Genomic DNA, 27,893 nt, shown 5'->3' with positions numbered 1-27,893 from the left:
CATTTCCCCCCATTTTCTGTGGGAAACAAAACATCCATCTTTCTGTGATCCAAAAAGTTAATCATCCAATATTTACTACTAACCAACATCGCAGCCATTAGGCCCTATTATGTTCACCTTATTTCCACTTATTTCAGGAAAAATAAGTTCAAATAAGATAAGTTTAGAAAAAATAAGGGTTGATCAAGTACAATTTATAACCAAAATAAGTTTGAATAAGTTTTGAGAAGTTCAGATATAAGATAAGTTCAGAAACAATAAGTGAAAATCAAGTGAATAGAACACACCCTACACAAGATAACATCAGGAAAATCAAGTTAGAAAAGACATCACAATTCACAAGTTGCAGTTGTGACTTGAAAGCTGTGGCTTGAGGTTGAGGTCTCCCTAACTCAATGGGACCACAGACCTCCAATTTAAAATAAACATTTGATAGGAACACACAGCTACCATTGCTTAAAGGAGTTGCATTAATTGAGACTGAATCACTAAAAAGGCAATTGAGGCCAACTTTAAAACAAGCTACACAAGAATATAGAGGCAGACAGATATGCCATATTAATATATAGGAATGGCAATCATAGACTGATAATCATCACCCAAGTTGACAAATGCTGAATCAAAGCAATACTTGTTCAGAATCAGAAAACCCCTAAAATCATAAACAAGCACACTTCTCCAGTTTAAAACCACTATGGAGAAGTTTAAAACCCTAATTCCAACCTTAGTAGGCAATCTTATTGTTGTTCACCGCTTTCTGGCTGCTTGGCAGCCTCCTCCTTGATCTCATCAGCGCCCTCATCCTGCAAGAAAATTGATCAATGGCATATCAGAAACATTAGTTCCTAAACAATAGTTCTTTAAACCTGCAAATCATAATTAGATCAGATAATTCGGAAGGAGAAGATGCGCCACCTGCATATCAGATGTCCATAAAGTGAGGTTGTCGCGGAGGAGTTGCATAATCAAAGTGCTATCTTTGTATGAGTCTTCTCCTAGGGTGTCTAGCTCAGCAATAGCTTCATCAAATGCCTGAACAAAGCAGAGTAGATCAAATTATGAGGCAACAACCTTTTTAGTATGATAAATTTTTATGTAATTTTTAATTAGATACTTTGTTAGAGGGTATAAACATCAAGAATGTTATTGCAAACAGTAAATACCTGCTTAGCGAGATTGCAAGCCCTGTCAGGAGAGTTCAAAATCTCGTAGTAAAACACTGAGAAGTTAAGAGCCAATCCAAGTCTAATTGGATGGGTTGGAGCGAGCTCAGCATTTGCAATGTCCTGTAATTTTAAAAAGATGCAACTTCCATCAGAATTGCACTCCACTAATTGAGCTCAATTTAGTTTTGAAATCAAGAGAATTACGAATCAAAGACCTTGAACTTCCCAATTCCAAATTTTCATTTAACCTAAATTGAGAAAATTATACGGAGTAGCAAATGAAGCCATCAATGCCTTCTTTTACTTCTATGGAGTACTAAAATTCGAAGCAGAATATCCTAATTCAATGTCTAAATGCCAAATATCTATCAAACTAAGCAAACGAAGGTCTTCATTACCTCAATTATTTTGAAAACTACCGTTATTCCAGGTATAGTATCCTAATTTGATGTACTCCGTAGTATTTACACTACAGGGTAAACCAATCGATTCAAAACGCAGCCAATAATTCCATAAACAATGACAATCAACCATAAAATACCGCATCAATTCCAAATAAATCCAGCAAAATACGAAGATCATGACATATCAACGCAAAATAACATAACCTCGAACCCTAATTAACAGATCTACCAAAACAAACGCTTAAAAAATACGCGAGATCAGAATACCTGAGCGGCCTTGTAGGCGGTGAGAGTGCTCTCAGCGGCTTCCTTCCTTTGAGCACCCGTCTTAAACTCAGCCAAATAACGATGATAATCTCCCTTCATCTTCAAATAAAACACCTTGGAATCACCGGAACTTGCAGCAGGAACAAGCTTAGTATCTAGAAGCTTCAAGATTCCGTCGCAAATGTCAGAGAGCTCCTTCTCGATGCGAGATCTGTAGTCGCGAATGACAGAGACGTGGTCTTCGTTGCCGCGACTCTCCTCCTTCTGCTCGATCGAAGAGATGATACGCCACGAAGCACGGCGAGCTCCGACGACATTTTTGTAGGCGACGGAAAGGAGGTTTCGCTCCTCCACCGTGAGCTCCTCCCCTTCCGACGACGCGGAAACCACCTTCTCCATGAACTCAACCATCTCCTCGTAACGCTCCGCTTGTTCCGCGAGTTTCGCCATGTAAACGCTCTCTTCCCGAGCTGAGGACGCCATTGTTGTTGTTGTTTTGGAGAGAGAAAGCTTGAGGAAAGTTGGAGAGAGAAAGAGGAGGTTTTTTTTTGTTGTGAGAGTTAGGTTTGTGTTTTTGAATGGGAGGAGAGAGAGGCGAGACGAGTCTTTTGATTGGTGCCAAGCTGTAAATTGGTAATCATTGTGTGGGGGGAGCAACTTTTTGGGGGAGTTATTCTGGGACGTTTGATTTTGATCAGACGGTTATGGTATTCCATTGATTGTAAATTAGTGATGTGTTTTTAAATTTTTTATTCTTTACAAAAATTGATGACAGCGTGGCTGGTGGTGTACGGATATAATTATTTTTTGACTATGAACAATTGGGCTGCGGAAAATGGAATTGGGGGCCCATATGGGGTCCACTAAAATTAGGTTGGTTTGGGGATACTGGGAAAGTGGGCTGGGCTTTTTTTGTAAGATGTTCGTGGGCTATTTGTTATGGTAACTCATGTACTTGGGAAAGTGGGCTGGGCAAAAACTAAACACATAACCAAGAGCTGATGAATGAAGGGTTATAAATTATACGGTGTACGAACAACTAATTTATTGATAAAAAGTGTTTCGACATATGCATAAAGATTTAAATCTAACACATAGGATGTAATATAACAATAACTGAATCAAATAAACAGTTCCACCATGAATATGATTTTCGTCTGATTTGTCTATTTGTTGTCGAAAGATTAACCTCCTTTTCAAACCCGCACAAATATTCATTAAAGAAACATCTTGTACTAAACTAAACACACAAGACTTAATTAGAGTTAAAACCACCATACCTATTGCATTGAATATGTGTAATTTTATTGAAATCAAACGCAAAAAACAAAACAGAATTGAAGAGAAAGGGTCGGAAATAGCCAAATTTCTTCGGCAATCTGGCTATTTCCGGCCTAAACAAAGAGCACGAGCAATTATTAAAAGTTCTTTAAGGGTTGATTAGGATTTTTATTATTTAAAAAATATATAAGGTTAAGGAAATGATATGTTGCATACTTGCATGTAAATATTCCTATTTTAAAATATTGGTACAGATTTAGGGATATCTTAGGATTCTTATTATCTTTTGGTTAAAATAGTTGAATGATATTACACAAGATTTGAGATTAAGACTTGAGATTGTAAGGGAGACATACTAGCCAAATTCCAAAAAAAATTGATGGAAATATTTGGAAATTTTCACCTTAAAATTTATGACGTATTTGATAGATAACCACTCTTCGTGATGACATTTCTATTCCCACATCCTAAGCCAACTTAATGCCGTAGAAAAGGGTTTTTGTTTCCTCCACTTCCGAGCCACTCTCACAAACAAAAAAATGCTTCTTTGTAAAGGACACTACATAGCCAAAACGCTAATTGTATAACGACAATAACCGAAGCAACTCCATCAACCAATGGTGTTGCACCAACGTATATGTGATCACATCACATCACAAACCCCCATGAATATTTTCAACATGTAAAGATAGTTGATTATGATTCATCTACTTGTCAAGTGATATGTCAATTATGAAGTACTCCCTCTATCCCGGAATACTTGGCCTGTTTTCCTTATCGGGTCGTCCCTTAATACTTGACCTGTTTCTAAAAATGGAAATATTCTAACAATATTATATTATTTCTCACTCCATCCTATTAACCCACCTACCCCCTACTCCATACAAAAAATAATTAAAAATTTAACCCCTACTCTCCCCCAACCCCACTTCTTAACCCATCTCCCACTAACTACATTAAAATAATACCCCACTATCAAATACTACCTATTAAATTAAATAAGTCAATTTAAGTCCCTTAAACTCTGTGCCGGTCAAATTGGATCGAGTATTCCGGGACGGAGGAAGTATCTTTTAAACAAACTTAATTTATCTGAAATAAATCAAATTGATTTGAGCAAAAGTAATCCTAAATACGGAGTATAAGCCAATGGCACTCCATTTCACATCCACCCACTAATTACCAAACAACATCCCTCATGCTCATCAATCAAAACCCTTATGGAATTTATGATTTTATATACCCCTAATCCTAAGTATATCTTCGAAAATACGTGTAATATTCTCCATGATGAGATACATTGATTGATTGCATCACCTTTCTCCCAAAAAACAAAAAAGATAAAAAGGAAAGAATATGGTGGGCTACGTAACCTACGTTTGTAACATGGGCCCAAAAGCAGTAAACTTCTCCCTCCCCCCAAAAAGGAATCGCCTATTGATTCAATGATTCTTATCTTCTCGATCCTATGTCATTATAAATTGTTTGTGCTCATACTATTATACTCTCTCCGTCCCTTAATACTCGCATCAGTTTGATCGATGCTGAGTTTAAGAAACTTGAATTGACTTATTAGTTTAATAAGTGTTAGTTGATAGGGGAATATTTTTTTTTTAATATAGTTAGTGGAAAATGTGTAAGGGGTGGAGAGTGGTGAATGTGTGATGTATATTTTTAAATAATTTTTTATAGGAATTAGAGGTGTAGGTGGGTTAGTAGGTAAGTGTGAGAAATAATATAATATTGGTAAAAATTCCGTTTATAGAAGCGGTGCAAGTATTAAGGGACAATCCGAAAAGAAAAGCGGTGTAAGTAATATTAAGGGACGGAGGGAGTAGTGTCAAGCTCTAATCTTGTCAACTTATTCTACTGCTTATTAGGTCAGCATAATATTAGGAAAATCAAATCAAAACATACTAAAAAAACAAACAAACAAAATGGTTCTGTCTTCTAGGGCCTGTTAGAGCTATCATGAACCTGCTCATTGCTAGATCGATCGCGGACCACTGCCATCTCATTCTTGAGTGAGCTAGAGCGCAACCATCTTATCCACTGAACTAGCTAGAAACTTCTCACATAAAATATTCAGAACGAGATCAGATTAAACTAGCCTATATTAAAAACTAAAGATCATATCATATCAGGTGAAGAAAACAAAATCTTACTTAGCTAATCTTGATCCAATGGAATTATAGAACCTTTAATTAAAGGCTAAATTCCATGTATAACACTTTAGAAGAGCGAATTCGTTTACCTTTCCCCCCACTTTCAAATTGTTCAACCTGTTAATCTAAACAAGATTGACCTGAAATCTGAAATGAATTCGACTCGATAAGTCTCCTTCATCTAAACTTACCAAAAAAAATTTGGAAAATTAATGTAGTCGTAGTATATCACTTTCATACTTGTCCTTCCTACGGCTAATCTTTCATACTCACTAATTTCATAGCCTGTGTACGATAGGTCTCAGGTTCGAATCCCCCCGCCCCCATTTGTAATTTATATTGCCCTTGTGGCTCATTCACATCAAAAAAACTAATTTCATTCAACTTTTATAGTCACCTTCTACTTTTAGCATTTTGCCACGTTCCTTTTCTCTCTCTCTCCAAATCATTTCCTCAAATAACAACCGTTTCCATCACTTTCTCTCTCCTTTTTCTTTCCACTTTGTCGTCTTCTCTCACCTCATAAACCCAGAATTAAAACCCCCACCCACGCTACCAATCTCAAATTTCTCTTTAGCAGATAATATTTTGATTAAAAAATCAACAAATAAAATAAAATGGAGCGGTATGAAATTGTGAAAGATATTGGGTCTGGTAATTTCGGTGTTGCAAAGCTTGTTAAAGATAAGCGGACGAATGAATTTCTTGCTGTTAAGTTCATTGAACGAGGTCATAAGGTCAGTTTTTAGTATCTTTTCCTTCAATTAACTACTTAAGTAGCTTAAAATTGCAAATTTAATGTTTAATGATGATTATAGTGGTTGATTTGAGCTGGGTTAATGAGAAAATTTTGTGTTTTGTATGTTGTAGATTGATGAGCATGTGCAGAGGGAGATAATGAATCACAGCTCTTTAAAGCATCCCAATATTATTAGATTCAAGGAGGTAATTTTATTTTATTTTATTAATTTTAATTTTAATTTTGTTTTGATCTTGTTTTAAAAGTTATGCTGAATTATGATTATAGATTTGCTGTTTTAATTGTAGTTTTATTTAATTAATTAATGATTGTTGGTTGTATTTCACTGTAAGTGTTCAATTGGAATTGAGTTACAAGCTTGTTTTAGTATGGAGGTGTGGATGAATTGAACTAGAAGTGTAGAAGTGTGGCAGTAATTGGATATTTTGGGGTGTTCTAGATGAAGTAAGGGGTAGTTTTGGAATGAAAACAACCGGGCGGGATGGGTCCAATCCCGGGGATTTGTCCAACATTTATCGCATTTTTTTAGTAAAACTTGATGTGATGGAAATATGGAATGTTAAGTGTTTATTGTAGCTTTCATAGTAGCTTTGAATTGATGGACTTAAAAAATTATGAGTGAAAGGAAAAAGTTGATCAACAACTACCAAATGTCCAAATACTAAGTCAAGAATATGTGAGTAACAATAAAAGGATTGTACAAGAAACTTAAGAAGCTTTAGTGGACAAACCACAAACCTAAGTAAGGTGGAGAATGACATAGTCATTAGTCGTTAGTCATTAGTCATTAACCATACATTGGCTTTTGTTGTTAGGATATATGGAGTATAATCTTGCCAATAATGCGCCGTGGGCTTATATAGTTACATCTAAATTTATGTCGTCTTTGTCTCACCAATATGATTCTTGTTACATGGAAATGGGGTTAGCACCTTATCTGAATCTATTCCTTGGAGGTGTTGGAGCCTAATAGCCTATAATCAATTGATGTCCAATCATTGGCAGGGTAATTACATCATTAGATTCAGGAACTAATTGATATCTAGGTGGACAACATAATTGGTAAAAAAAAAAATTGATGAAATACTTTGAGTGCTAAAATAGTTGAAATGACGGAGCATTACTACGTAAGACAACGACGGGCATACTGTTACGGCCTGTTCGGTAGCCGGCTATAAATGGTGTCAATTAGAATGATTTTGTATGTAAATTTGTAAGAAAAATCAATATCCAATCCCAAGGTAATGCTAGTTTACTCAAAATTTTCTCTTTTTTCTTTATAAATTCCCATTACCATCCATTACCATTTGGGGAGTGATGTTAGGTGGGAGTACAAAACTATAAAGAAAAACACCATGTTTGAGACAAAATTTCATTACCATGGACATCATGATGTTATTTTCTTGCCAAATAACACTTGGATTTATTCTCATTCCAACCATTTATTACCGGCTACCAAACGGGCCGTTAGAGTAATGCAATTTGCATGTAAAGCAGAAGTAATGTAAACAATTAAGATCCTGTTAAAGGCAGGAATTTCGAAGCATTTTCTAGAAATAGAGTTTTGTGTAAAAGTTTATCAAGACTGTGATCTGAACTGAACTTCCTTTGCAGGTTCTGCTGACTCCTACTCATCTTGCAATAGTTATGGAATACGCTTCAGGCGGAGAACTCTTTGATCGAATATGTAATGCTGGTAAATTCATGGAGGATGAGGTAATGAGCCGTATTTCATAGTAGAACATTTCAGAAGGGAATTATTGATATCCATTCTGTATAAATAACCAAACACGTATAACTTAATATAGATTGGAATATTGGATGACCATTCAGTAATTGGAATGTCCTCTCATCTTCTGATTTAAGTTGTTGCATTCATCATTTTATGTAAGTTGCTTATTATCATAACTAATCGCTTCTCTCCTCTTTTTTCTTTGTTCGTATCAGGCAAGGTTTTTCTTTCAGCAACTAATATCAGGAGTCAGTTACTGCCATTCGATGGTATAACTCGTGATCTTCCTTTTCCTTGCTTCCTTCTTTTCATTTCTCTGCTTCAGAACAAATTCCATTAATTATCCCTGAAGAAGAACCTTTGGTGTAGGGAGTATGTCACAGAGATCTTAAGCTAGAAAACACACTCTTGGATGGAAGTGCTGCACCGCGCGTCAAGATATGCGATTTTGGTTACTCCAAGGTAAATGTTATGCCAACTTCCTCCTGAAAGTTGTTAATTATTTTGGAAAGGGATGTGTGAGTACTTCTAATTCTCTTACGCCCCGTTTGGTAGCTGGTAATAAATGATGGAAATGAGAATAAATCTAAGTGTTATTTGGCAGGAAATTGACATCATGATATCCATGGTAATGAAATTTTATCTCAAACTTGTGCTTTTCTTCATAAATTTGCATTCTCACCTAATAGTCTAATACCACTCCCCAACTGGTAATAGATGGTTATGGAAATTTATGAAGAAAAAGAGATAATTTTGAGTGAACTAGCATTACCATGAGAATGAATATTGATTTTCCTTACCAATTTACATACAAATTCATTCCCACTCTGGAGACTACATGCATATCGCGGCATTTTCTTCAAATTGCTTGCTAAGCTACCTTACATTTTCTAATATACATCAATGGTATTTGTTGACTTTTTTCTGCTATATGGACCTTGTATTTGCAGTCTTCAGTGTTGCATTCCCAACCGAAATCTGCAGTTGGAACGCCAGCTTATATAGCACCAGAAGTGCTATCCAAGAGAGAGTATGATGGGAAGGTGATTTTTTGGAGATCAATCATATATTGTCTTTTGTTTTACCTTGTAATTAGCTCTTTCCCATACCTTATAGTTGCACTTGTCCTTTTATTTCTTTCCGAATCGTAGATTGCAGATGTGTGGTCTTGTGGTGTCACCTTATATGTCATGCTGGTGGGTGCATATCCCTTTGAAGATCCAACTGACCCAAAGAACTTCAAGAAAGCCCTCGTTGTAAGTCACTAGCATCAACTATAACATGCACCTAATTCCAACCTATAATTATCATTGTCACTCTTGTAATTTTGTTGTTGATAATTGGTCATACAACTTAATATCACTACATAATATGACAGCGGATACTTAGTGCAGTGTACTCAATCCCGGATAATATTCCGATATCCCCAGAATGCAGACACCTTCTATCCCGGATATTTGTGGCCAACCCTGAGAAGGTAACTTTTACTTTGATCTTATGTTCTCTGGTTTTTTACTGTATCATCTGAAATTGTGAGCTGCCAAACATGCCCTAAAGCTATCGTCAACTTCGCACTCTATTTTTCCATACTTGGTGATATACTGATACTTGACTATAGCTTTAGGGCATGTTTGGTAAAGGAAATAAAAAGGAAATAAATAAGATGGGGAAAGGGTAACGTTAACTATTACCATTATAAATTGTTTGATATATCTTGGGAAATGAATCACTTGTAACAAATAGGGATTGATGAGGGTAGCAATTTTGTTACCATAAGGTTGGGAGAGGTAACAAATGGTGGTAATGGTTACCCTTTAGGAAAGGGATTGTATTACCACACCTCTCATACCAAACATTAGGTAATGAAAATAGTTAAGTGGTTCCATTTCCATCACTTAAAAACACCATACCGAAACATGCTCTTAAGCTTTACGCTAAAGAATCGAAACACCTATCCAAGTTAATTGACCTAAAGTTTGGGGTATTGAACAGAGAATAACAATTCCAGAAATAAAAAACCACCCTTGGTTTTTAAAGAACTTACCGGTGGAATTCGTGGAAGGTGGAAGTTGGCAAAGCTATGATGTTAATCAACCGTCCCAAAGCATTGACGAGATATTGTCTGTAATTCAAGATGCGCGACAACCTCTTCATCCGCCAAATACAGGCGGACTTGGTGGACTTCTTGGTAGTGGTAGCATGGATTTTGATGATGTGGATGCTGATGTAGATCTTGATTATATGGAAAGTAGCGGCGAATTTGTATAATTATTACTAATTCATAGTGTTACAGAAAAATGTATCATATGTAAATTACAAACTTTTGTCACCCTCATGACCAATGTAGCAAACAAGCATAGAGTGTGATGCAGAGAAAATGACCAAATGAGATGAGACAATGTATTTGTCTCGTGTATTATGTGTAATTTTCATATAATGGAACCCAGTTTCAGTTTATTATTTTCATTTTGCCCAGTTTCAGTAGTACCTTACTCTTCTGTATTGTTTTTAAAACAATACCTTAGTCCTGTTTGACTAGTTGCTAGCTATTTTTATTAGTAGTTGATTTGATTAACTGGTTGATTATCCGCTTATGTAAATGTGTTTGGTAAATTAGCAGTTAACAACTAATATTCAGCGTTTTGCCAGGCTAGTACAACTATACAAGACCTTCGGAGAAGGCTGCTTAATTTAGAAAAAAGACCTTCGCCATCCATCAATGGCCATAGTGTTTAGTGGCGAATCTTGAACTGTTTACAAGGGGGACCTAAAAGAATTAAGCAATATAGTATGTAATTTATACAATTATATTGAAAATTTAGGGGGCAAAACTAAAAATACACTACGGAAATTTTTGCCCAGGTGGGCCCATCAAGAAGTGATCGCCCCCTGATAGTGTTAAAGCACGAGGGCCTATCAATCTTGTAATACTCCGACTATACGGCATACTGTGTTATTTATTAGTAGTGTAAACAACTTTTACATGTAAAAAATTACAGGCATCACTCATCAGTGAGCAAACTAGCAAAGTCACTTGTACAAAATTTTACAGGTAAGTGTGAACAAATAAAATTATTGCTTAAGAAAAGAAATTACAAAGAATGGTTAAAAGATATAACCGAAATACAGCCATGAATGGTGAAACTATGAAAGGCCTGAAAGTGCGTATCAACGAGGGGTCTAAAATTTGGAAAACACGCGATAAAGGAGGAGGAGCTAAGACAAATCCGTACACTCGTTCAGAATTCCCCAAACCTTTTCCTCAATTTCTTCCCAAGAGTTGGCGTTCCTCAAGTCCTCCCAAAGGCTAAAAATAGCACCCAGAATATTATCCTCGTGCAGAATACAGTAACACCTGTAAGAACGCATTCAAATTTCAGTGTTCTTGTTCTCAAATGGCAGTGATGATAGGCCACATTTGATTCAGGGTCTTACTGCAGAAATTTGCTTAAAAAACATCACAAATTTCATTGTCTGTTTAAAATTTATCATCTCCAACATACCAATGTAGCTTTTCTTAAGAATGATCTGGTAAACTTACTAAGTTCAGAAAGTTGGCTATTATTTTGGGATGGCCTAAGAAGAAATGTGACTTATTTACTAATAAGGACAGAAAGTGTATCTAAAATCTTAGCAGCTGCATATTCAATGTAAAACAGCAACCATATTACGTTTCTGGAAAGTGGGAACTTCCAAAATAAAAAAATTATGAAAATGCTACAGTTTCTACGTGGCTCCACGTATATATATTGACATGAAATCACTAATACACGCTGCCCCTGTGTGCATGCTTGCATGTATGTAGTATGGAAAACCAAAAGGAGTTTAATCGTGTATTAAGAAAATCGGTCTAATCGTGTATTAAGCAAATCATGTATTAATCAAATCATGAGTTTTATCGTGTATTAAGCAAATCATTTATTAAGCAAATCATATGAGTTTAATCGTATATTAAGCAAATCATGAGTCACATAAGATGCAAAATAGCTACAACTCACATTGCACGGTAAGAGGCCCGCTGAAACTTCATGACCTCTTCTGTCAGATTGTTTTCCGAGTTCTTTTTGAGAAATGGAAGCTTATATCTTGATAGTAGCTGCTTAAGCAAGCGTGGTTCTCCTTTAAAGATATCAAGGTGAATAGGGATCAAGTCGAGAATTGGATCACCTGGAGACAGAATAATTAATCAGTATTGTTCAAGTGTAAGCATAGACTAGAAACATTAAGGCTGCGTTCTATTAACCTGATTTCACTTATTTTTTCTGAACTTATCAAAACTTATTTTAGTTAAAAATTGTCTTGGTCTACCCTTATTTTTCACGAATTTATCTTATCTGAATTTAACTGAACTTATCTGAGCTTATTTTTCCTGAAATAAGTGGAAATAAGGTGAACAGAACAAAGCGTAACTTGGTAGTGAAGAAACCTCACCCATAGATAGATTGCCGAAGTCAAGAATGTGAGAAGGTCTCCACAACTGTGCTTCTCCATTCTTCATGCTGCCATTTCCAGATGCATTGTCTGAATGGTCATGGCAATGGAGAGGCTCTAAATATAAGTTGTCATCCATGATGTCTGAATGTATCCAAGAACATCTTTCTCCCTGAAATATGCCATTAGTGTGTACTAATTCAATATTTATTGATGGATGAATTATGAAACATAAAATTAGAAGTCGAGGATTACAGGCTTACAGCAGAAAACACATTTCGCATATCAAATTGAAGTAGCAATATAAGGGTAAAAAACTGTACCTCAAATACAGAAAGTAACTTATTAATATCATCGGGAAGGTATCCAACAACATTCTCAATGAGGCCATCTGGTATAGGGTTTCCCCTGCAAACAGCACACCGTATAGTCAGAATAAGCATGGAACCAAGATTTAATTAGTATCCCAATTTCATTAGATATCCAACAGAAGCAAACAGCATAGCACGGTCATAGCCAAAAGTGAGTAGCGAGACCGTCCATAATATCGCAAAAGGTATTTTGATGCTTATTCTGTTTCACTTTGACCACAACAGATCATACAAGCCATCAAACTTTCTAATTCACAGAAAAAGTTTATCCTTCTACTACCAAATACTTTCCTGCAATTGTGACAGTAGGCAGTAAAGATCACAGCAATAAAACTCTATGAACTCAGAGAAAGAGGGAAGACAACCGTCTTCCTCGAACTATCTCTTTCAAAAGAGGAAATGAAAGAATGTTAGCATTGTCCAAGTCATAGAAGGCAAGATGAGAGTACCAATCATCATATGTTGGTTTATTTTCCAGCAGTAAGAAACAGACTCAAAACTATTTGGCTAACTTTTTCCTGGAGCTCAAAAGAGTTTTTGGTAAATAGGTAAAACCTTACAACAATGCTTTTGAACAAATTATTGACTCATGAGACATGAGTCAAGCATGTATATATAAAAACCAAATGTCATAGTAAGAATATGAAGATTCCAAAGTCTCTTCCTTACTGTATGATTTTCTCTGTAGAGGAGGGAGGAGTTTTCAAAACTTATGAAGTCAGACGATGTAGAAAAGATATTATCAAGTGTCATATTAAGTTATCAGAGTAGTATCAGACAATTAAAATGCTTTCCAATTTGAAAAAATAAGGAATTCATACTACAGATCAAAAGGGGAATATTATATGTAAGATTACCATTTTTTGAGGTGACTCACAACATCCTTTTTTCTAATTAGGCTGTGTATAAATAACTCCCAGACTGCAGCACCACCAGAATCAAGAGAGCCATTTGCCATAAGATCAGTTCTGGGAGCCAAGTCAAGTTCTTTTCTAATGCTTTCTAAACTTAAGTTGTCAAGCTGAGGAAGGGGTAATATATGAAGGTTATGTAGCTGCTCCCCCAAGAAGGAAGCCAAATCCAGGGCATTTTCCCAAGACATCGAGTCCTGTCTGCAGTAAGCCAGAAAGAGAAGATAAATTCAGTGAGATAACTAATAATTTTTTTAAAAAAAAAAATGCTAAAATGAAAAGAAGTTAAATTGAGAACTATGCATCAAAGCCCAACTTACAGCTCAGCGAAGATTTTCCCTCTGCATTTCTTTGTCACAATGTAAGGCCAGATTCTCTTGTTTCCAGACACATTACTAACTTCAGAAGCAGGAAATCCTGCCGTTTTGTAATCAAACAATTTTTTGCGCCATAAACCAAAAGAATTGCCATAACCTTTGCAGTCCCCGCTAATCGAATTGTGGTCAGCTATCACATGTGGCACTTCTTTACCGTCCCAAGGTACTATAGTGTAAGATCCATTTTCAAGAGAAATGAAACCACTGGCCAAGACATCAGGAACATGATCCTTCAAAGGGGATTTCACTTGCAATAGTAGGTTGTAAAACTCAAGCTGCACGTTAATTAAAGGTCAAACTAGTGGTCACACTTACAAAACTTTATTCTGAATCAAAATATCTCTGTGGGTATCAGAGAACTTAGATTTATACCTCAGTGCCCAAACTATAAAGTGAAGCTTCCAGCCCTCCTTCAACATAGATTTTAATTACATTCTCTGAAATCAAATAAACCTGTAGTGAAGAAAAAAAGGAGCGAAAACACTTCAGTTGATAACTTAATTAGGATTCTGATGTACAACGATAGATTGATAGGAGTCAAAGTCTCTAAGATTCATGAGACCGATTGGTCAAAAGGCTAGAAAGGTACTCCAAAGTTGATAGCCAACAACAGGTGAATCTCATCTTAATAAAAAAAAATCAGCCAAAATCAACTTCTTAGAACTCAGTGAATCTGGAACAAAAACAGTTCAAAACAATAACATGGACCTCCCAATGACTAATTTTTTCAACGGTATGGGGGGATGGGGGTTGTATGGGGAACAATTTTTCGTCAACTACATCATGTCGAACAAAATGAGCCTACATAATAACATAGTTATACCTTAAATAAATCTTTACTTAAGTGAGCCTAATTAGCAAATTTGAGGGCTCTAATTCGCATACGGTTAAACTAAAGTGAGCATAGTTAGCAAATTTGATCAATTCACCGAGCCTAACACGAGCCCAGACAAGATAAGAGATTGACCATATATAAGTCTGACGGGGTTCCATCGTATAACCAATTGGTGATAGGTGGAGTAGTCCACCAATCTTATATGTAAGTCAATCTTACTCTATTTCTTCCATGTGAGAGAATTAGTCACAACTCACATGTGGGTTGATCTTCTCAACAAAATTAGCATAGCTCATTGAGACAAGGTACTTACAGGATTGCTGCCTGTGCCAACAGGCAACTTTTCATCATCGCTGGGAGAAGACAAATTATGATACCTGCAAACCTGATCGACGCAGTCCAACCATTCCCCTGCATTTACGGCAAGACACGCTCCCTAAACATAAAAATAAGATTTACAAATAAGCAATGTGGTTACTGGATATTATAGTTCTGCAAGAAGTGCATAAACTGAACAGAATGCAATGAAATAAAACTCCATGAGAGGAGAAGCTATAGCAATGAGAGGAAGACATACCTTCCATATCAAGTCTCTCATTCCTGGTTTTCCTATCCAAAGCCTCCACAACCATTCTCTCATCTCTCTCTGTCCAATGCAGTTGGAAGAGCTCCACGTTGAGTTGTAATGATCCCGATGTTCATCCAAAAACTTTGATAAGAAATTAATATCATACGGAAGCTCATGATTCCAGACATCACAACATTTTGCAGCATCATTTTTAGCACTTTCGTGGCACATATGATCTGACTTTGTTCGTTTTTCTTTCCTTGACACATCCCTTGAATTAGAACAACTTTTACCACAGGATGAAACCTCATCCACACCGTCAAATTCTCCATCTCCAAGAGCAAGGAATCCAGCACGGCAAACTCCTTTATGTCGGTAGCCCGGAGCCAAATCCAGACATACATACTCAAAATTTGTGGAGTTGACAAAATTTTGTGTAACTGCAACAGTAGGCTCCAGGTTCAGCACGCAATGCCACCATCCACTGGGAACAAATATTGTTTCACCGGGCAGTTGAGTACACTCAAAAGGCTTGTCTTCATCAGGAAGAAGAGGATAAAATTCAAGCCACCACTACCAGACAAAATAAAAACTAAAATAAATATATGAAAGTGACTGGTACAACCAGCAATTTATGAAAATGCAATAAAAATGGACCAGTGCAAGTATCTACGTTTCTTTACCTGCAAAGATGACGGGGTCTCGACATTCACATCGCCGTCCTCTTCATTAACATGCACAGTGACACCTAAAGGTACTTTACCCGGGGGATACAATGCCCACCTAGTGACAGAAATTATAGGGTTATCACCCAAACATAAAGGGAACTCATTTACTTTTTATTCCCGTGAAAGTTAAGCAAAGTGACGCCTTTTAATTAGAAGGTTTATTATGAATAAAATACCAGTAGGCTATAGCTCCATACATATAAGAACGAGAAACATTTGAAGATAACTTTCTACATCACAAGAATTTATCTACCCCTAACATACAATTAAAAGTTGAGATGGACAGTCCTAGCTGCTAAAATGTTAATATCCTCAGCATCAAAAGAAAAGTGATAACAAAGAGATGACATCAGAAGCATACCAGCAGCTCGGCCTTGAAAAGTTTGAGAATCTAGTATCAACGTAAGTCTGAAAGCCACTAACACAATTAATATTTAGGCCTAGAAATGTAACCTACCAAGCCACCAGTGAATATGTGATAACTGTAATCAACCTTCTCCAAGTCAGATCCCTCAACAGTATGGTCCCCATCCAAAGGGGACATGTTAAGTGAGCAAATATTCTACAAAAGCATCCCTAACATGCAGATAACTAAACTGCCCAAGATTCTAGTTATTAACAACCACAACCTAATATGAATCCACTTGTAGAAAAAGCATGCTTTTATTAGTCACTGGGTTCATTAAACTTTCAACTTGAGTTGGAGGTCAAAGGTGGTACTTGATAGTGGAACAATGACTTGTTATCGATGCAGTCAGCTAAAGGAATTAGCAAGGGTTCTTGACCTGTAACACACATGAATACAGAAACTATAGGCTATTGTTGCCTATAACCGACAAAGGGACGACATTTATGTTACATTTTATAAAAAGCTATTTGTTTGGGACAGGTCCAGAAAATGTAAAGAGAATAGGCCAAATTGTTTTTACGCAAGCACCAGGAATAGTAAATGTCAAAAATTCAGTAACAAAAATGATTTCAGTGAGGTTATGTAACCCATTAAAGAACAAAAATAAACACAAACTTCACCTTTTACGACCACATAGAAGAGTGTTCCAAGCACTAGTAAGAGCTGGATCGACATGCCAGGAAGCTCCAGACCTCTCTGGTCCTACAATGAGCCACCTGAATGGTGGGCGTTGATCTGGGTTCAAAACATCAAATAAATCTTCTTGAAATAGATGAGGCACAGTATACTCCTTCAGAAGACCTGGTGTCACTTCACCAAACTGCAAGCAAAGTGTGTTAGAGTTTCTAACTGCTAGAAAATACACATCAGCCATGTACCATACTTATGAACTTATGATTGCACCTTTTCATCAAAAATATAAAGGGGATCCTCATCATGTTGAAGTTTAATGTATGAGACATAATCCTTCAATTTCATCTTGATTTTATTAGGACTCCGTTGGGAAAGTCTGAAAATTGTATCTCCGTAATTAAGCAATAATTGGTCCAAGGTCCATTTCTCTCTTGCTGGCCAAGTATCAGCTAAACCAGCAACCAAAACCTATATAGAGATCAATAGTAGATTTATACAAGTCAATACAAACGACAGAAGATCATTGAGAAGACAATATGAACAACACACAAATCACTTGTAAGTCTGTAACGAACTTAGGAGCTGCATAACAAAAGGACTAAAGCCAAAATCAAAGAATTTGCTTCTAGCTAAGCGTTAAGGATTGAGGGGAAAAAAATGGAAGACAAAAGAAATAATCCATCATCAAATCTAGAGGATGCAAGGGGAAAGAGGAGTTGGGGAAGCGAGGTGGGTAATAATTTTACTTTTTCCCGGTGCAGAATTTTTTTCCATTGAACTTGTTTTAATATTTCAATTCCTGTATCTGCGAGAAATAAGTTACACATACCGGCTTCTTTCCATCATACTTGTTGAGAAAATCCTCCATAGAAAGGTTATTTTTTCTTTCCACGTTTCCATTATCCACAGAAAACCCACCCAATGAGGTAAAGCACCGGTACCACCTCTTGTACAAGAACAATGAGTAAAATCCTGCATTGACATATTCACACATATAACTATTAGCCAATAAGAGCATAACACAGCAGTGGTTCATCAGCCTGATCATTCATAATGTAACGGCTGACACCAGAATTCCATATGAGGAAACATTACCATCAAAATGTAACGGCTTCCTGAGAGAATCTTCATTTCCATGTGCATTATCCCTATGGATGACATCTCAAAGATTTTTTTAAAAAATCATGGAAAATACATGAGCATTCTAATCAAGAGACAAGGAAAACATACAGTTGAAGTGCTGTTTTCTTCCATGAACCTTTATATTCAAGGAGACCACTTGCAGTTTTTAGGCACAGACTCATCCAGAGAGGTTCTTCATTGCAGAATATGTACATTACACTGCATATGATCATATCATATCAATTTTTAGGCACAGAATATGTAAATTACACTGCATATGATCATATCATATCAGCTTTTAGGCATAGGATATAAGTACATTATACTCCATATGATCATATATTCATGGGATCCTTCATTGCAGAATATCTACATTATGCTGCATATAATCAAGTATGTGCATTATACTGCACATTCAACAATAAAGTATCTAAGCATATGGGCTCTTGAAAAGGAAAGTTCACCATTAAATCTTTTATAACACTCTTAAACTATAGTCTAGATGTAAACTAATCTCCAATACTCAAAATAAAGATGGTTTGGTTTGTATTACTCTATTAGAACCCCCACATAAAGTCAACAGAGTCCCAACCCCTAGTAATTAAAACTATAACCTAATTAACAAAAACGGACCTTTATACAGTGGGATCATCTCTATCCTCACCTCATCACTTAATTCAAACAGTGAGAAACCAGATTAATTGGAGAATATGTAATCATTCAATTCAAAATTCATTCATTGTGCTCAAATTTTCACAATCTTTCAAAATTACAAATGAAGAAAAAATCCAATAATCAAATACAAGGATTAATATGATCAATTCTGAAGAAATGGGGAATAATCAACGAAATTACCTGCTAACACAAGAGAGTCGACCGAAATCGGGAGGAGATAGAAAGCTAATAACGGCACAAATTACTTCATCAGGAAGAACTCTAAGATCTCCCAGTGCTCCTGCTCTCCGATCATTTCCCGCCATCATTTCTCCTCCGTCAATTTCCATTACTTTTTTCTATGAAATAATCATCAAAACAAATCGAATTTCTATCTTGTTTACAATTTTATGAAGATTGAAAATGGAATTGAATTTGAGTTTGTTGCAGGAGAGATTCGAAGAAGAGAGGTTGAAAATGGGAATATGAGAACTTGAGAAGTAGAGTTGACAACGAGAAAGAAGATGCTGATGAGTTCTGGTCTGGGTTGCGTAGATTTTATGCGGGCCCGTATTTTACTTAGCCGCGTATTCTGTTTACGCGTATTGGACCTTTCGATGATATGGGCCTTGTGGTAGCCATTTCGGCCCATTTGTGATTGTCTTTCTAATGGAATTGGTTATTTTTACCATACAAATGACATTACAAAATTTATAATTATGAAGATGATTTAGTTTATTGATACACGTAGATCTTTCCAATGAGGTCTTGATTTAGAGGTTAATACTGAGGATTGACAGTCTGTGTTCGATAGATCTCAGGTTCGAATACTTCTTCTCTCTCTATCTGTAATTTCTATAACCCATGTTGCTCATTCACACCAAAAAATTACATACGTATATCAAAGATATCGAGAATTTTAAATGTACAATTGAAGGTACACCCGACAAAATTTTAAGGACATGTGTTTACAAGATTCAAACACATGGAGAAATAAATAACATTGGTTATACTTTATACAATGTTTATGGCACAACCTGGTTTACATAGAAAATTGCAGAAGACATTGAAAGGTTCTTATAGTTGGATTCGAATATAACATTTGATATTAATACCTTACCATCTTAGTCAGTATGTTTTGAAAAATTGTATTGTTCCACGGGAGAGGGGAGAGAAAATCGTGGAAAGTAGGAAGGTAAATAAAGATGTAGGTCCTACTAAATGGATTTTGGACAGAACTCGTTAAGTGGGCAAAATCAAAATTTTATTTATTTAAATAGGTATTTTGATACGAATGAGCCACTCTAGACCAGATCAAAAGGCTGGTCGGCCCGGGTTCAGGCTGGGCCAAGGCCATAAAAATCTTCCCAATATGTCGGGTTGGTCGGGTCGGGCCAAGCATTAGGCCAAATTTGCGTGCCCAAAATCCACTATTTCGGGCCAAAAATAACAGGCTTTTTGGGCCATTTTCGAGTCGGGCCAAATTTAGAACTAAATTCGTTGTTTTACGCTGCCCAAAGCCCGCAAAATTTTTAAAAGTTAGGGTCGGGTCTGAAAATCGGGAGGAAAAATTATGCCCAAACTCCGGTAATTTTCCGGGTCGGGCCGGCAAGCCAGTCACTGTAGAACAGCTCTAAGCCACTGGAACAAGAGACTTATCGTACACATGCCCTCAATCTAACCACTGGAACAAGATCGCATTGGTAATTCCGTTTCAATGGGTGGTAAGAATAATAAATGGATGTTTTTTTAGATGGTAAGAGTCATCAATCCATTTTTCTTATACTCCGTAACAAGTCAACAAATATACTTTACATGATAATAAAATAAAATTATACTTCCTCTGTTTATATATACTCGTAACGTTTGGTATTTTTACACTATTCATATATTCCACTTTGACTATTATTGGTAATTTATATGTCAAATGAAACATAGTCATGTGAGATCTTGTTAGATTCGTCCAATATGTATATACAAAAATCAAATTTTATTATTTTTACTTGAAGAGAATTTAAGATATTAACGATCTAAATTATGCATTGACATGCGTAAAAGTGACAAACATTGCGAGTATTTATGAACGGGAAAGTACCATCTAGCTCACTTGGCTGCAAAAGTTTAGCCGAGCTAAGCCACTAAGAATTGATGACTTCTGAACTCCAAAGTCTAACTACCAAGATTAACTTAATTTAAAACAGGTCCCACAAAGCAGGCCGACAAATTAATTAATCAATTAATCATGCATACACCAACTAATACAAGTATTGTGTTCAATCGCCAATTTTGACCAAGCTACGGAGTACTCTGCACTCAAATATCAATGTTCAATATGTCATGGTCAAGTGTTTAGGTATGATCTCTCCAACAAACTTAATTATAGTAACCTTTTACCTATTTTTAACTTCCTTTCTATTTCAAAACATTAATTTTAAATTTTATTTTTGTGTAGAGAAAGACACTAAAAATAACTTTAATGGTGAGCTAAATTAAATTTCTAGCTATAATTTATTTAACTACAAACTTTCACATTGGTAGACTACAATACCTTATTGCGACGAATGATGCATACGAATCATTGGAGTTGACGAATCATTGGAGTTGCTCTAAGGGCAATGCAACGAATAATGCAGACGGGATTCAATCTCAAGTTTTGGGTACCACCCCTTAAGAGTCAAGACTTTACCAACTATGCTAGTTGACATTTACGTTTCAGAAATTAATTTCACAAAACCAAAACTTGAGGGGTGGTACCAACTAACCTTTACCTATTTTTAACTTTCTTTCTATCTTCAGTATAAAAAACCACAAAAACAAAATTTGTTTAGAAACTGTAGTCACATTTTTATTCAATGTCATGGTCTCTCAAACACCAGAATACTCAATTTTTTTCGTATTCCCCCGGTATACACATACAATACACAACATACATTTCTAAAAGAATCCGGTTACATAAACACGTATTGTTACAGATACTCGTACAATAACTAAAAGACACACCAAAAAGAACAAAAAAGAAAAATAAATAAATAAACGGGGCTTCGTTTAGGATGTAAGAGAGGCTTGAGACTTCATCCTCCTATTCCTAAGACGGTCTGCAATGATGAAAGCAAGCTCTAGAGCTTGTGAGGCGTTTAGCCTCGGGTCGCAGTGTGTGTGGTAACGTGAGCTTAGATCGTCGAAGGTCACGGTTTGGCCTCCACCGATGCATTCGGTGACGTTTTGTCCTGTCATTTCTAGGTGAACTCCACCTGGGTAGCTTCCTTCTTGCTCGTGGACGTCAAAGAAGGCTTTCACTTCAGACTGAAAGACAAACAAGAACAACAATGTATGTACACGTTAGTTTGGTGTAATGTAAACAGGTTGAAGAAATAGAGAGATGTCACAAGTTGACATGTTACATGTAGTATAATCCACCCACCAAAGTTAGTATTTTTTTAAAAAAAGATTTGGCTTGGACCAGCATGTTAGAATCATACTATTACTAATCATGAAAGTAGAATAGACAAATCAAGGTACATAATTTGACATCTTCCCACCTACCACATCCTACCTACTACCAAAACTTACGGGAAGTATCCGTAAGGGTGGAGGGAATGGAATGGTCGAGATGCCAAACATCAAAGCCCCGAGAACTAGGAGGGCCTGAATTGTGCTGAATCACTCAAATTGCTTGAGTGTGCATAAAGATGGTTGTGGGCTGGGCCGGGCACAAAACCGTGGACCGGGCGTGGACCGCATTATTTTAAAAAAGCACAATAAGGCACGACACAACACGACAAAACATGCTAAATTTAGTAAAATTAGCCTTAGGCACGACAACCAGTGGGCATGGGCCCTATTTTGAAACTTTTGCCCCAGCCAGGGCGGAAGATGTGGAGTGTGTTACACGACCCGAAACCCAACCCGGCCCACAACCATCTCTAAGTGTGCATCACATCCAGCTGAAAAAAATCCTAACCACTAGAGCGGACTCTTGAATCTTACGGTTCATGTAAGTTATGAGCAAGCATGATTAGCATCCAACTTTATCACTACGGGGGGACCAAAAATTGTAATTTCGGTAGCAAGTGTGGGTTATAGTCGAGGTTTTAACCATCTACAATTTTCTAAGATGACTTCGAGGCCACAAGATCAAAAGGCAATTTTCATAAGCATGAACAACGTGGTTCATAATAGAAATATCTTGCATTCCATCCCCACCAGGCCACCACAATAATGTCTTACTCTTACAACCACATTGTGTTGACATGAATGTAGTCATTTGTGTCCTTTTGGCAGTATACTTCCCAATTCCAACCCCATATGACCAAGAAACTAATACTCCATTAGTGGTTTGCATCATAAATTTGACCAATACCCCAAATCTAGCATCCAGTTTAAATCAGGTAAAAACTAAGACATTTAAATGCAATTGTATAAAGATTAGTAACATACCCGAATAGCATCGAAAGGCCTAGTTTTAAGACCGCATGGAGCTTTAATGGTGTTTCCGTGCATAGGATCACTGACCCAAGTCACGATTTGACCTGCTCTACGGACAGCTCTAATCAAATGAGGTAGCTTCACTCTCATGTTCTCAGCTCCCATTCTAGTGATTATAGTGATTCTTCCAGGCTTGTTCTCAGCATTCAAGATATCAATGAGCTTGATGAGCTCGTTAGGATCCATCTTGTCGCTCACCTATAACACCAAAAAAACACAGAAATATGTTGAGCCAAATTTGTTCAATTAGTTGGCGAGCCACTACACGCTGACTTTAATTTACATGTCAAATTACAACAAAAGGAATGTAGGCATCCTCTATCTTTACGTGTCTCCTTCCCCCGAAATAACTTGAAAATAGAGAACAAAAGTCTTGCACGCACAAGGTGTACAATAAATGTATGGTACACCAGAATATCGTTTACCTAGTTTTTTATAACTTTTTATATGTTTTGATTAACTTTTATATTATATAAAAAAAAGTTGACAGATAAACATTTGAAAGGGTTAAAATGATTAATTTTATACATTAGTGATTTCGAATAAATAATTTTTATTAAAATAACTTGAAAATGGAGAATGCATTTTGTTACCTTAATTCCGAGGGGGTTGGCAATTCCTCTGAGGAACTCAATATGAGCACCATCAAGCTGCCTAGTACGTTCTCCAACCCAAACCATGTGAGCTGAGCAGTCGTAGTAGCGCCCGGAAGTTGAATCTTTCCTTGTTAGAGATTGTTCATAAGGCAACAACAAACACTCATGGGAAGTCCAGAATTCAGTAGATTGCATCAGGGGATGGTCAAGTGTCAGACCAGCAGCAGCCATGAATCCAAGGGCCTCATCAACTCTGTGAGCTAATTCTTGGTACCTGCACCCATTTTACACATTACTATGTCAAAACTCTGATAAAAATTCCGAAAGTAGCACATGTTCGACACAAACAATCAATGGTAAAAAGCCTTGATCAAATAATCAACAATTTCTCAATTTCGGTGTGCATTTTTCACAAGTTGTCAACATCGCAAGACCAAGCAAAAGGGCATCATTTAGCAAATTAGCATTGCACTATTTTATTTTTTTATTTTATTTTGACATAGGCTAAATTTGAATGAAAAAGTTTACAAACAAAACAAAGTATTATGGTCTTTATAGACCGTTACACAAACCACAGAACAACCCATTAGGTTTTATATTGCATGTTCTGGTTCATCCTAGGTTAATCACTGCCATAAGATCCTACACCCCACCCCATAGTAGGCAAAAGCGCAATTTAGGCATTGGCTCGGTCATATCATGTGAGAAAGGTTAAGGTAGCAAATAACTGCACTATCCATATAGAAACTACCACATGATCTAAGCCAGAAATGATTTACGAAGCAGAGGATAAGATAAATCACAATAAATTGAGGCAAATGATCACAATTGACAACAGATTAAATCATAATATGAGAATCCTAATATACCATATTATGAGCATCTAACTTGATGCCCGTTCAAAAGTTGAAAGGTCAACACCAAATCGGATGGTGTATCCAGGAAAGCAAATTAAATTCTTGCAATTGAATGAGAATTGATGCTGCAATACTGTCCCCATTTATTAAGTCCCAGTCCCACAATAGTACTAACACAAATAATTCCCCGAGTAAAAAAGGAAAAAAAATCTTTTTACTTCACCATGAACTCCTTAGGATCAATGACAAAAATATCAGACAATAATTCATTGACCTTTAAAGTTGATGATGACAAAGAAAGCAATCTCCAACATTCTAGTTTTCTGCCACTTCAAGCACAGAACAAGATCCATAAACACCCTAAGACAAGTAGAAATCAACCCAAAAACACCCTCAAAGATTTGATAAAGGCTATATTCTTCATCCCTTCTAAGGTCGAATTACCAATTTCACCAAGAAATTTTCCAAATGGTCCAAAATGCAATTTTGAAAAAAAGCAACTCCATATTAATATAATTCCAATTCAAGCTAATCCCTTCATCCTATATTGCGAAATCAACCAATGATGTCTTAGCCTAGTGGTTAAGACAGATGGTCTAGGTACGATAGGTCCACAGTTCGAATCCCCCGACCCCATTTGTAATTTGTATTAATCAAATGGATTATATTTGTCCCAATTAAGGCCTCCATTACTATTTTCAACAAAGAGGCAAACATAACAAAAGAACAAAACAAGTACCCAACAAAATGAATCTAACATTTTTCTACAAAAATGGTTAAAAAAAAGTCAACTAAATAATAGTAGTAATATAACATACTTATCAGCCTGCTCACTGCGCTCAGCAAAACCCAAATTCCATTGAACAACCCTTTGCATAGCAGCATAACCACCAGTAGCAAAAGCCCTCAACAAATTAAGAGTAGCAGCTGATTGACAGTACGCCCTAATCATCCTCTGTGGATCAGGAATCCTTGATTTCTCATCGAATGCATCGCCATTAATGTTATCCCCTCTGTAACTCGGTAGCTTAACTCCATCCCTAACCTCGAACCCGTCTGATCTGGGCTTCGCAAATTGCCCCGCCATTCTCCCCACCTGAAAAATCGCCACCCAAAATCAATCACCATTAACAACAATAGTGCAATCAAACATACCAATTTGTATATTGCATTTGCAACCTACCTTGACGACGGGCATTTGGCCACCGTACATTAGGACGGCGCCCATCTGGAGAAGAACACGGAAGGTGTCACGAATATTGTTAGCATTGAACTCTTTGAAACTCTCGGCGCAATCGCCGCCCATGAGGACGAAGGCATTGCCGAGGGCGGCGTCAGTGAGACGCTCTTCGAGAATACGAGCTTCTCCGGCGAAGACGATCGGGGGGAAATCCTCAATAGTTTTGAGAACAGCATCGAGTTCTTTCTGATCTGGGTATTCAGGTAACTGTAATGCCTTTTTTGACCTCCAGCTTTCGAGGGTCCATTGTTGTTCAGACGACGACTTTTTAGCAATGGATGAGATAGCGGTGGTGGAGGCAGCGGCGGCGGAAGGGATGGTGGGTTTGGAGGAGGTAATGGGGTGGTTTTTGTCGGAGGATTGGACGGCGGAGATGTGGCGGGGTTTGAGAGGGAGGAGAGAGAAAGTGGTGGGTTTTGCGGTGGTGGTGGAGGGTAAGAAGGTGGTTTTGGTAGGGAGAATGGTGTTACCGGAAAGAGCCATTTTTAAGTTTTTGTGTTGAAATATTTGTCTGCCGCCGTAGTTAGGAGAGGGAAAGACGGGGTTTTGATGTTTGAGGGGTTGAAGAGAGAGAAAGGAGGGAGGTGGGCTTTTATAAGGAAGGGGGTAGTTGGAGAAAGGAGAAGAAGTGAAAAAGGAAATTTACTTTCATTTTCAAAGTTCCCTCAAAAAAGAAAAAAATATTCAAAGTGGGAAATAATTTTTCAAAAAATAAAAGGGGAAGTGGGGATATTAGGTAGGGGTGTCAATTCGGGTTAATAGTTTGGGTTTGGTTTTAGGTTGATGTTTTTTTTTTTGCAAGGTAAGAAGAACAGTCTTATTGGGTCGGAACTCTGCACGGGTGAACCTGCTCGAATTAGCAGGTTAGACACTTTAAGAGTGGGGGGAGTGGTAAGGGAAACCCTCCCTTAAAGTGCCCCTAGACCCTAGTGGGATTGAACCCCCAACCTTTTGGTTGGAAGGTGAAATCATTTCCAATAGGCCAAGACACACTTGATTATTTCAAGTTGATGTTGTATTGTGTCAGAATATATCAGAATTGATGTAATACGGAGTACTTGATATTATTCCATAATACACTACTAATACATAATGTGATAAATAGGTCAATTCAGGTCAAAATCAGGCCATTTGGGTTCTATTTAATCTACTTAAGTTTCTATCGTTAACTTTGGGTCGATTTGGGTCCGATTATCGGGTCGGGTCGTCAGGCATTACCAGTTCTGCCGTTAGGGGAAACCGGGAAAATGGTTGTGGTAGTTGAGGGTGTTTATGTAATTTATGAATAATTTAAGTTTATTGAAAAAATTGATAATGTTGTTTAACACTTTAACTCACCTACTAATCGAGTAATTGCCACACTTCAAAAATAAAAATAAAAATAGAATTTCCAATTGGCAATCTGGCATGCAGCTGCGACTACTTGACATGTCGGCTTTGCGCACGAAGCTGGTGAGCAGCCACAAAGTCCACGATGGTACATTGTGTTTGTGTTTTTTTATTTTTTCGTTCCAAAAACCCGAGTCAAACACTCAGCAAAATCACCTACCGTTAGTAAAGATGGCCGTGGGCTGGGCTTCGGGTCGAGTCCATGAGTCGTGGGCTTAAGGCCCACGTTGTTTCGTGTCGGGCCGGACTGAAAAGTTAAAAAGGGCCCAAGCCCACGGGCTTTCTTTCCATGCCGTGCCGGCCCGTCGTGCCTAAGGCTAATTTTATTAAATTTAGCGTGCTTTGTAGTGTCGTGTCTTGTCGTGCTTTTTCCAAAAAATCATGGCACATGCCCGACCCACGACTTTGTCCCGGTGTCGGGCCGTGCTTTTTTCGTGTCGGGTCGGGTCGGGCTTCGGGTCGGGCTGGCCCACATCCATCTTTAACCGTTGGTCAAACAAGTCAAGTAAAAC

General features: G+C 37.1%; 4 protein-coding genes across 4 annotated transcripts; 1 reads left to right on the top strand and 3 right to left on the bottom strand.

Annotated features, from left to right (window-relative positions):
• Nucleotides 1-452: 452 nt before the first annotated feature.
• LOC110805272 (14-3-3-like protein) lies at nucleotides 453-2,424 on the bottom strand. The gene is given in 5 exon segments (XM_022010900.2): nucleotides 453-760; nucleotides 762-803; nucleotides 916-1,032; nucleotides 1,164-1,286; nucleotides 1,838-2,424. Coding segments are annotated over 5 exon segments (801 nt in total). The 5' UTR covers nucleotides 2,321-2,424; the 3' UTR covers nucleotides 453-724.
• Nucleotides 2,425-5,711: 3,287 nt separating this feature from the next.
• LOC110805528 (serine/threonine-protein kinase SAPK1) lies at nucleotides 5,712-10,241 on the top strand. The gene is made up of 9 exons (XM_022011172.2): nucleotides 5,712-6,020; nucleotides 6,154-6,228; nucleotides 7,658-7,759; nucleotides 7,991-8,044; nucleotides 8,145-8,237; nucleotides 8,726-8,818; nucleotides 8,927-9,031; nucleotides 9,154-9,252; nucleotides 9,768-10,241. The coding sequence occupies exons 1-9, from the start codon at nucleotides 5,901-5,903 to the stop codon at nucleotides 10,041-10,043; spliced, it is 1,017 nt and encodes a 338-aa protein (XP_021866864.1). The 5' UTR covers nucleotides 5,712-5,900; the 3' UTR covers nucleotides 10,044-10,241.
• Nucleotides 10,242-10,691: 450 nt separating this feature from the next.
• LOC110805367 (lysine-specific demethylase JMJ21) lies at nucleotides 10,692-19,355 on the bottom strand. The gene is made up of 16 exons (XM_022010984.2): nucleotides 19,016-19,355; nucleotides 18,269-18,379; nucleotides 18,134-18,186; nucleotides 17,868-18,010; nucleotides 17,309-17,506; nucleotides 17,026-17,225; nucleotides 15,952-16,051; nucleotides 15,278-15,841; nucleotides 15,014-15,136; nucleotides 14,238-14,318; nucleotides 13,809-14,140; nucleotides 13,435-13,689; nucleotides 12,530-12,614; nucleotides 12,207-12,378; nucleotides 11,774-11,942; nucleotides 10,692-11,130 (listed from the first exon to the last, which is right to left on the bottom strand). Exons 1-16 carry the CDS (start codon nucleotides 19,162-19,164, stop codon nucleotides 10,992-10,994), a joined length of 2,874 nt encoding a protein of 957 aa, XP_021866676.2. The 5' UTR covers nucleotides 19,165-19,355; the 3' UTR covers nucleotides 10,692-10,991.
• Nucleotides 19,356-21,633: 2,278 nt separating this feature from the next.
• On the bottom strand, nucleotides 21,634-26,567 carry LOC110805446 (phospho-2-dehydro-3-deoxyheptonate aldolase 1, chloroplastic). Its single transcript, XM_022011085.2, has 5 exons — nucleotides 25,936-26,567; nucleotides 25,571-25,848; nucleotides 23,893-24,169; nucleotides 23,252-23,497; nucleotides 21,634-22,117 (listed from the first exon to the last, which is right to left on the bottom strand). Exons 1-5 carry the CDS (start codon nucleotides 26,473-26,475, stop codon nucleotides 21,860-21,862), a joined length of 1,599 nt encoding a protein of 532 aa, XP_021866777.1. The 5' UTR covers nucleotides 26,476-26,567; the 3' UTR covers nucleotides 21,634-21,859.
• Nucleotides 26,568-27,893: the final 1,326 nt, after the last annotated feature.

This window comes from Spinacia oleracea, chromosome 2, assembly GCF_020520425.1.
Source record: "Spinacia oleracea cultivar Varoflay chromosome 2, BTI_SOV_V1, whole genome shotgun sequence".
NCBI classification, from domain to species: Eukaryota; Viridiplantae; Streptophyta; class Magnoliopsida; order Caryophyllales; family Amaranthaceae; genus Spinacia; species Spinacia oleracea.
This window is presented reverse-complemented; position numbering and strand designations above follow the sequence as displayed.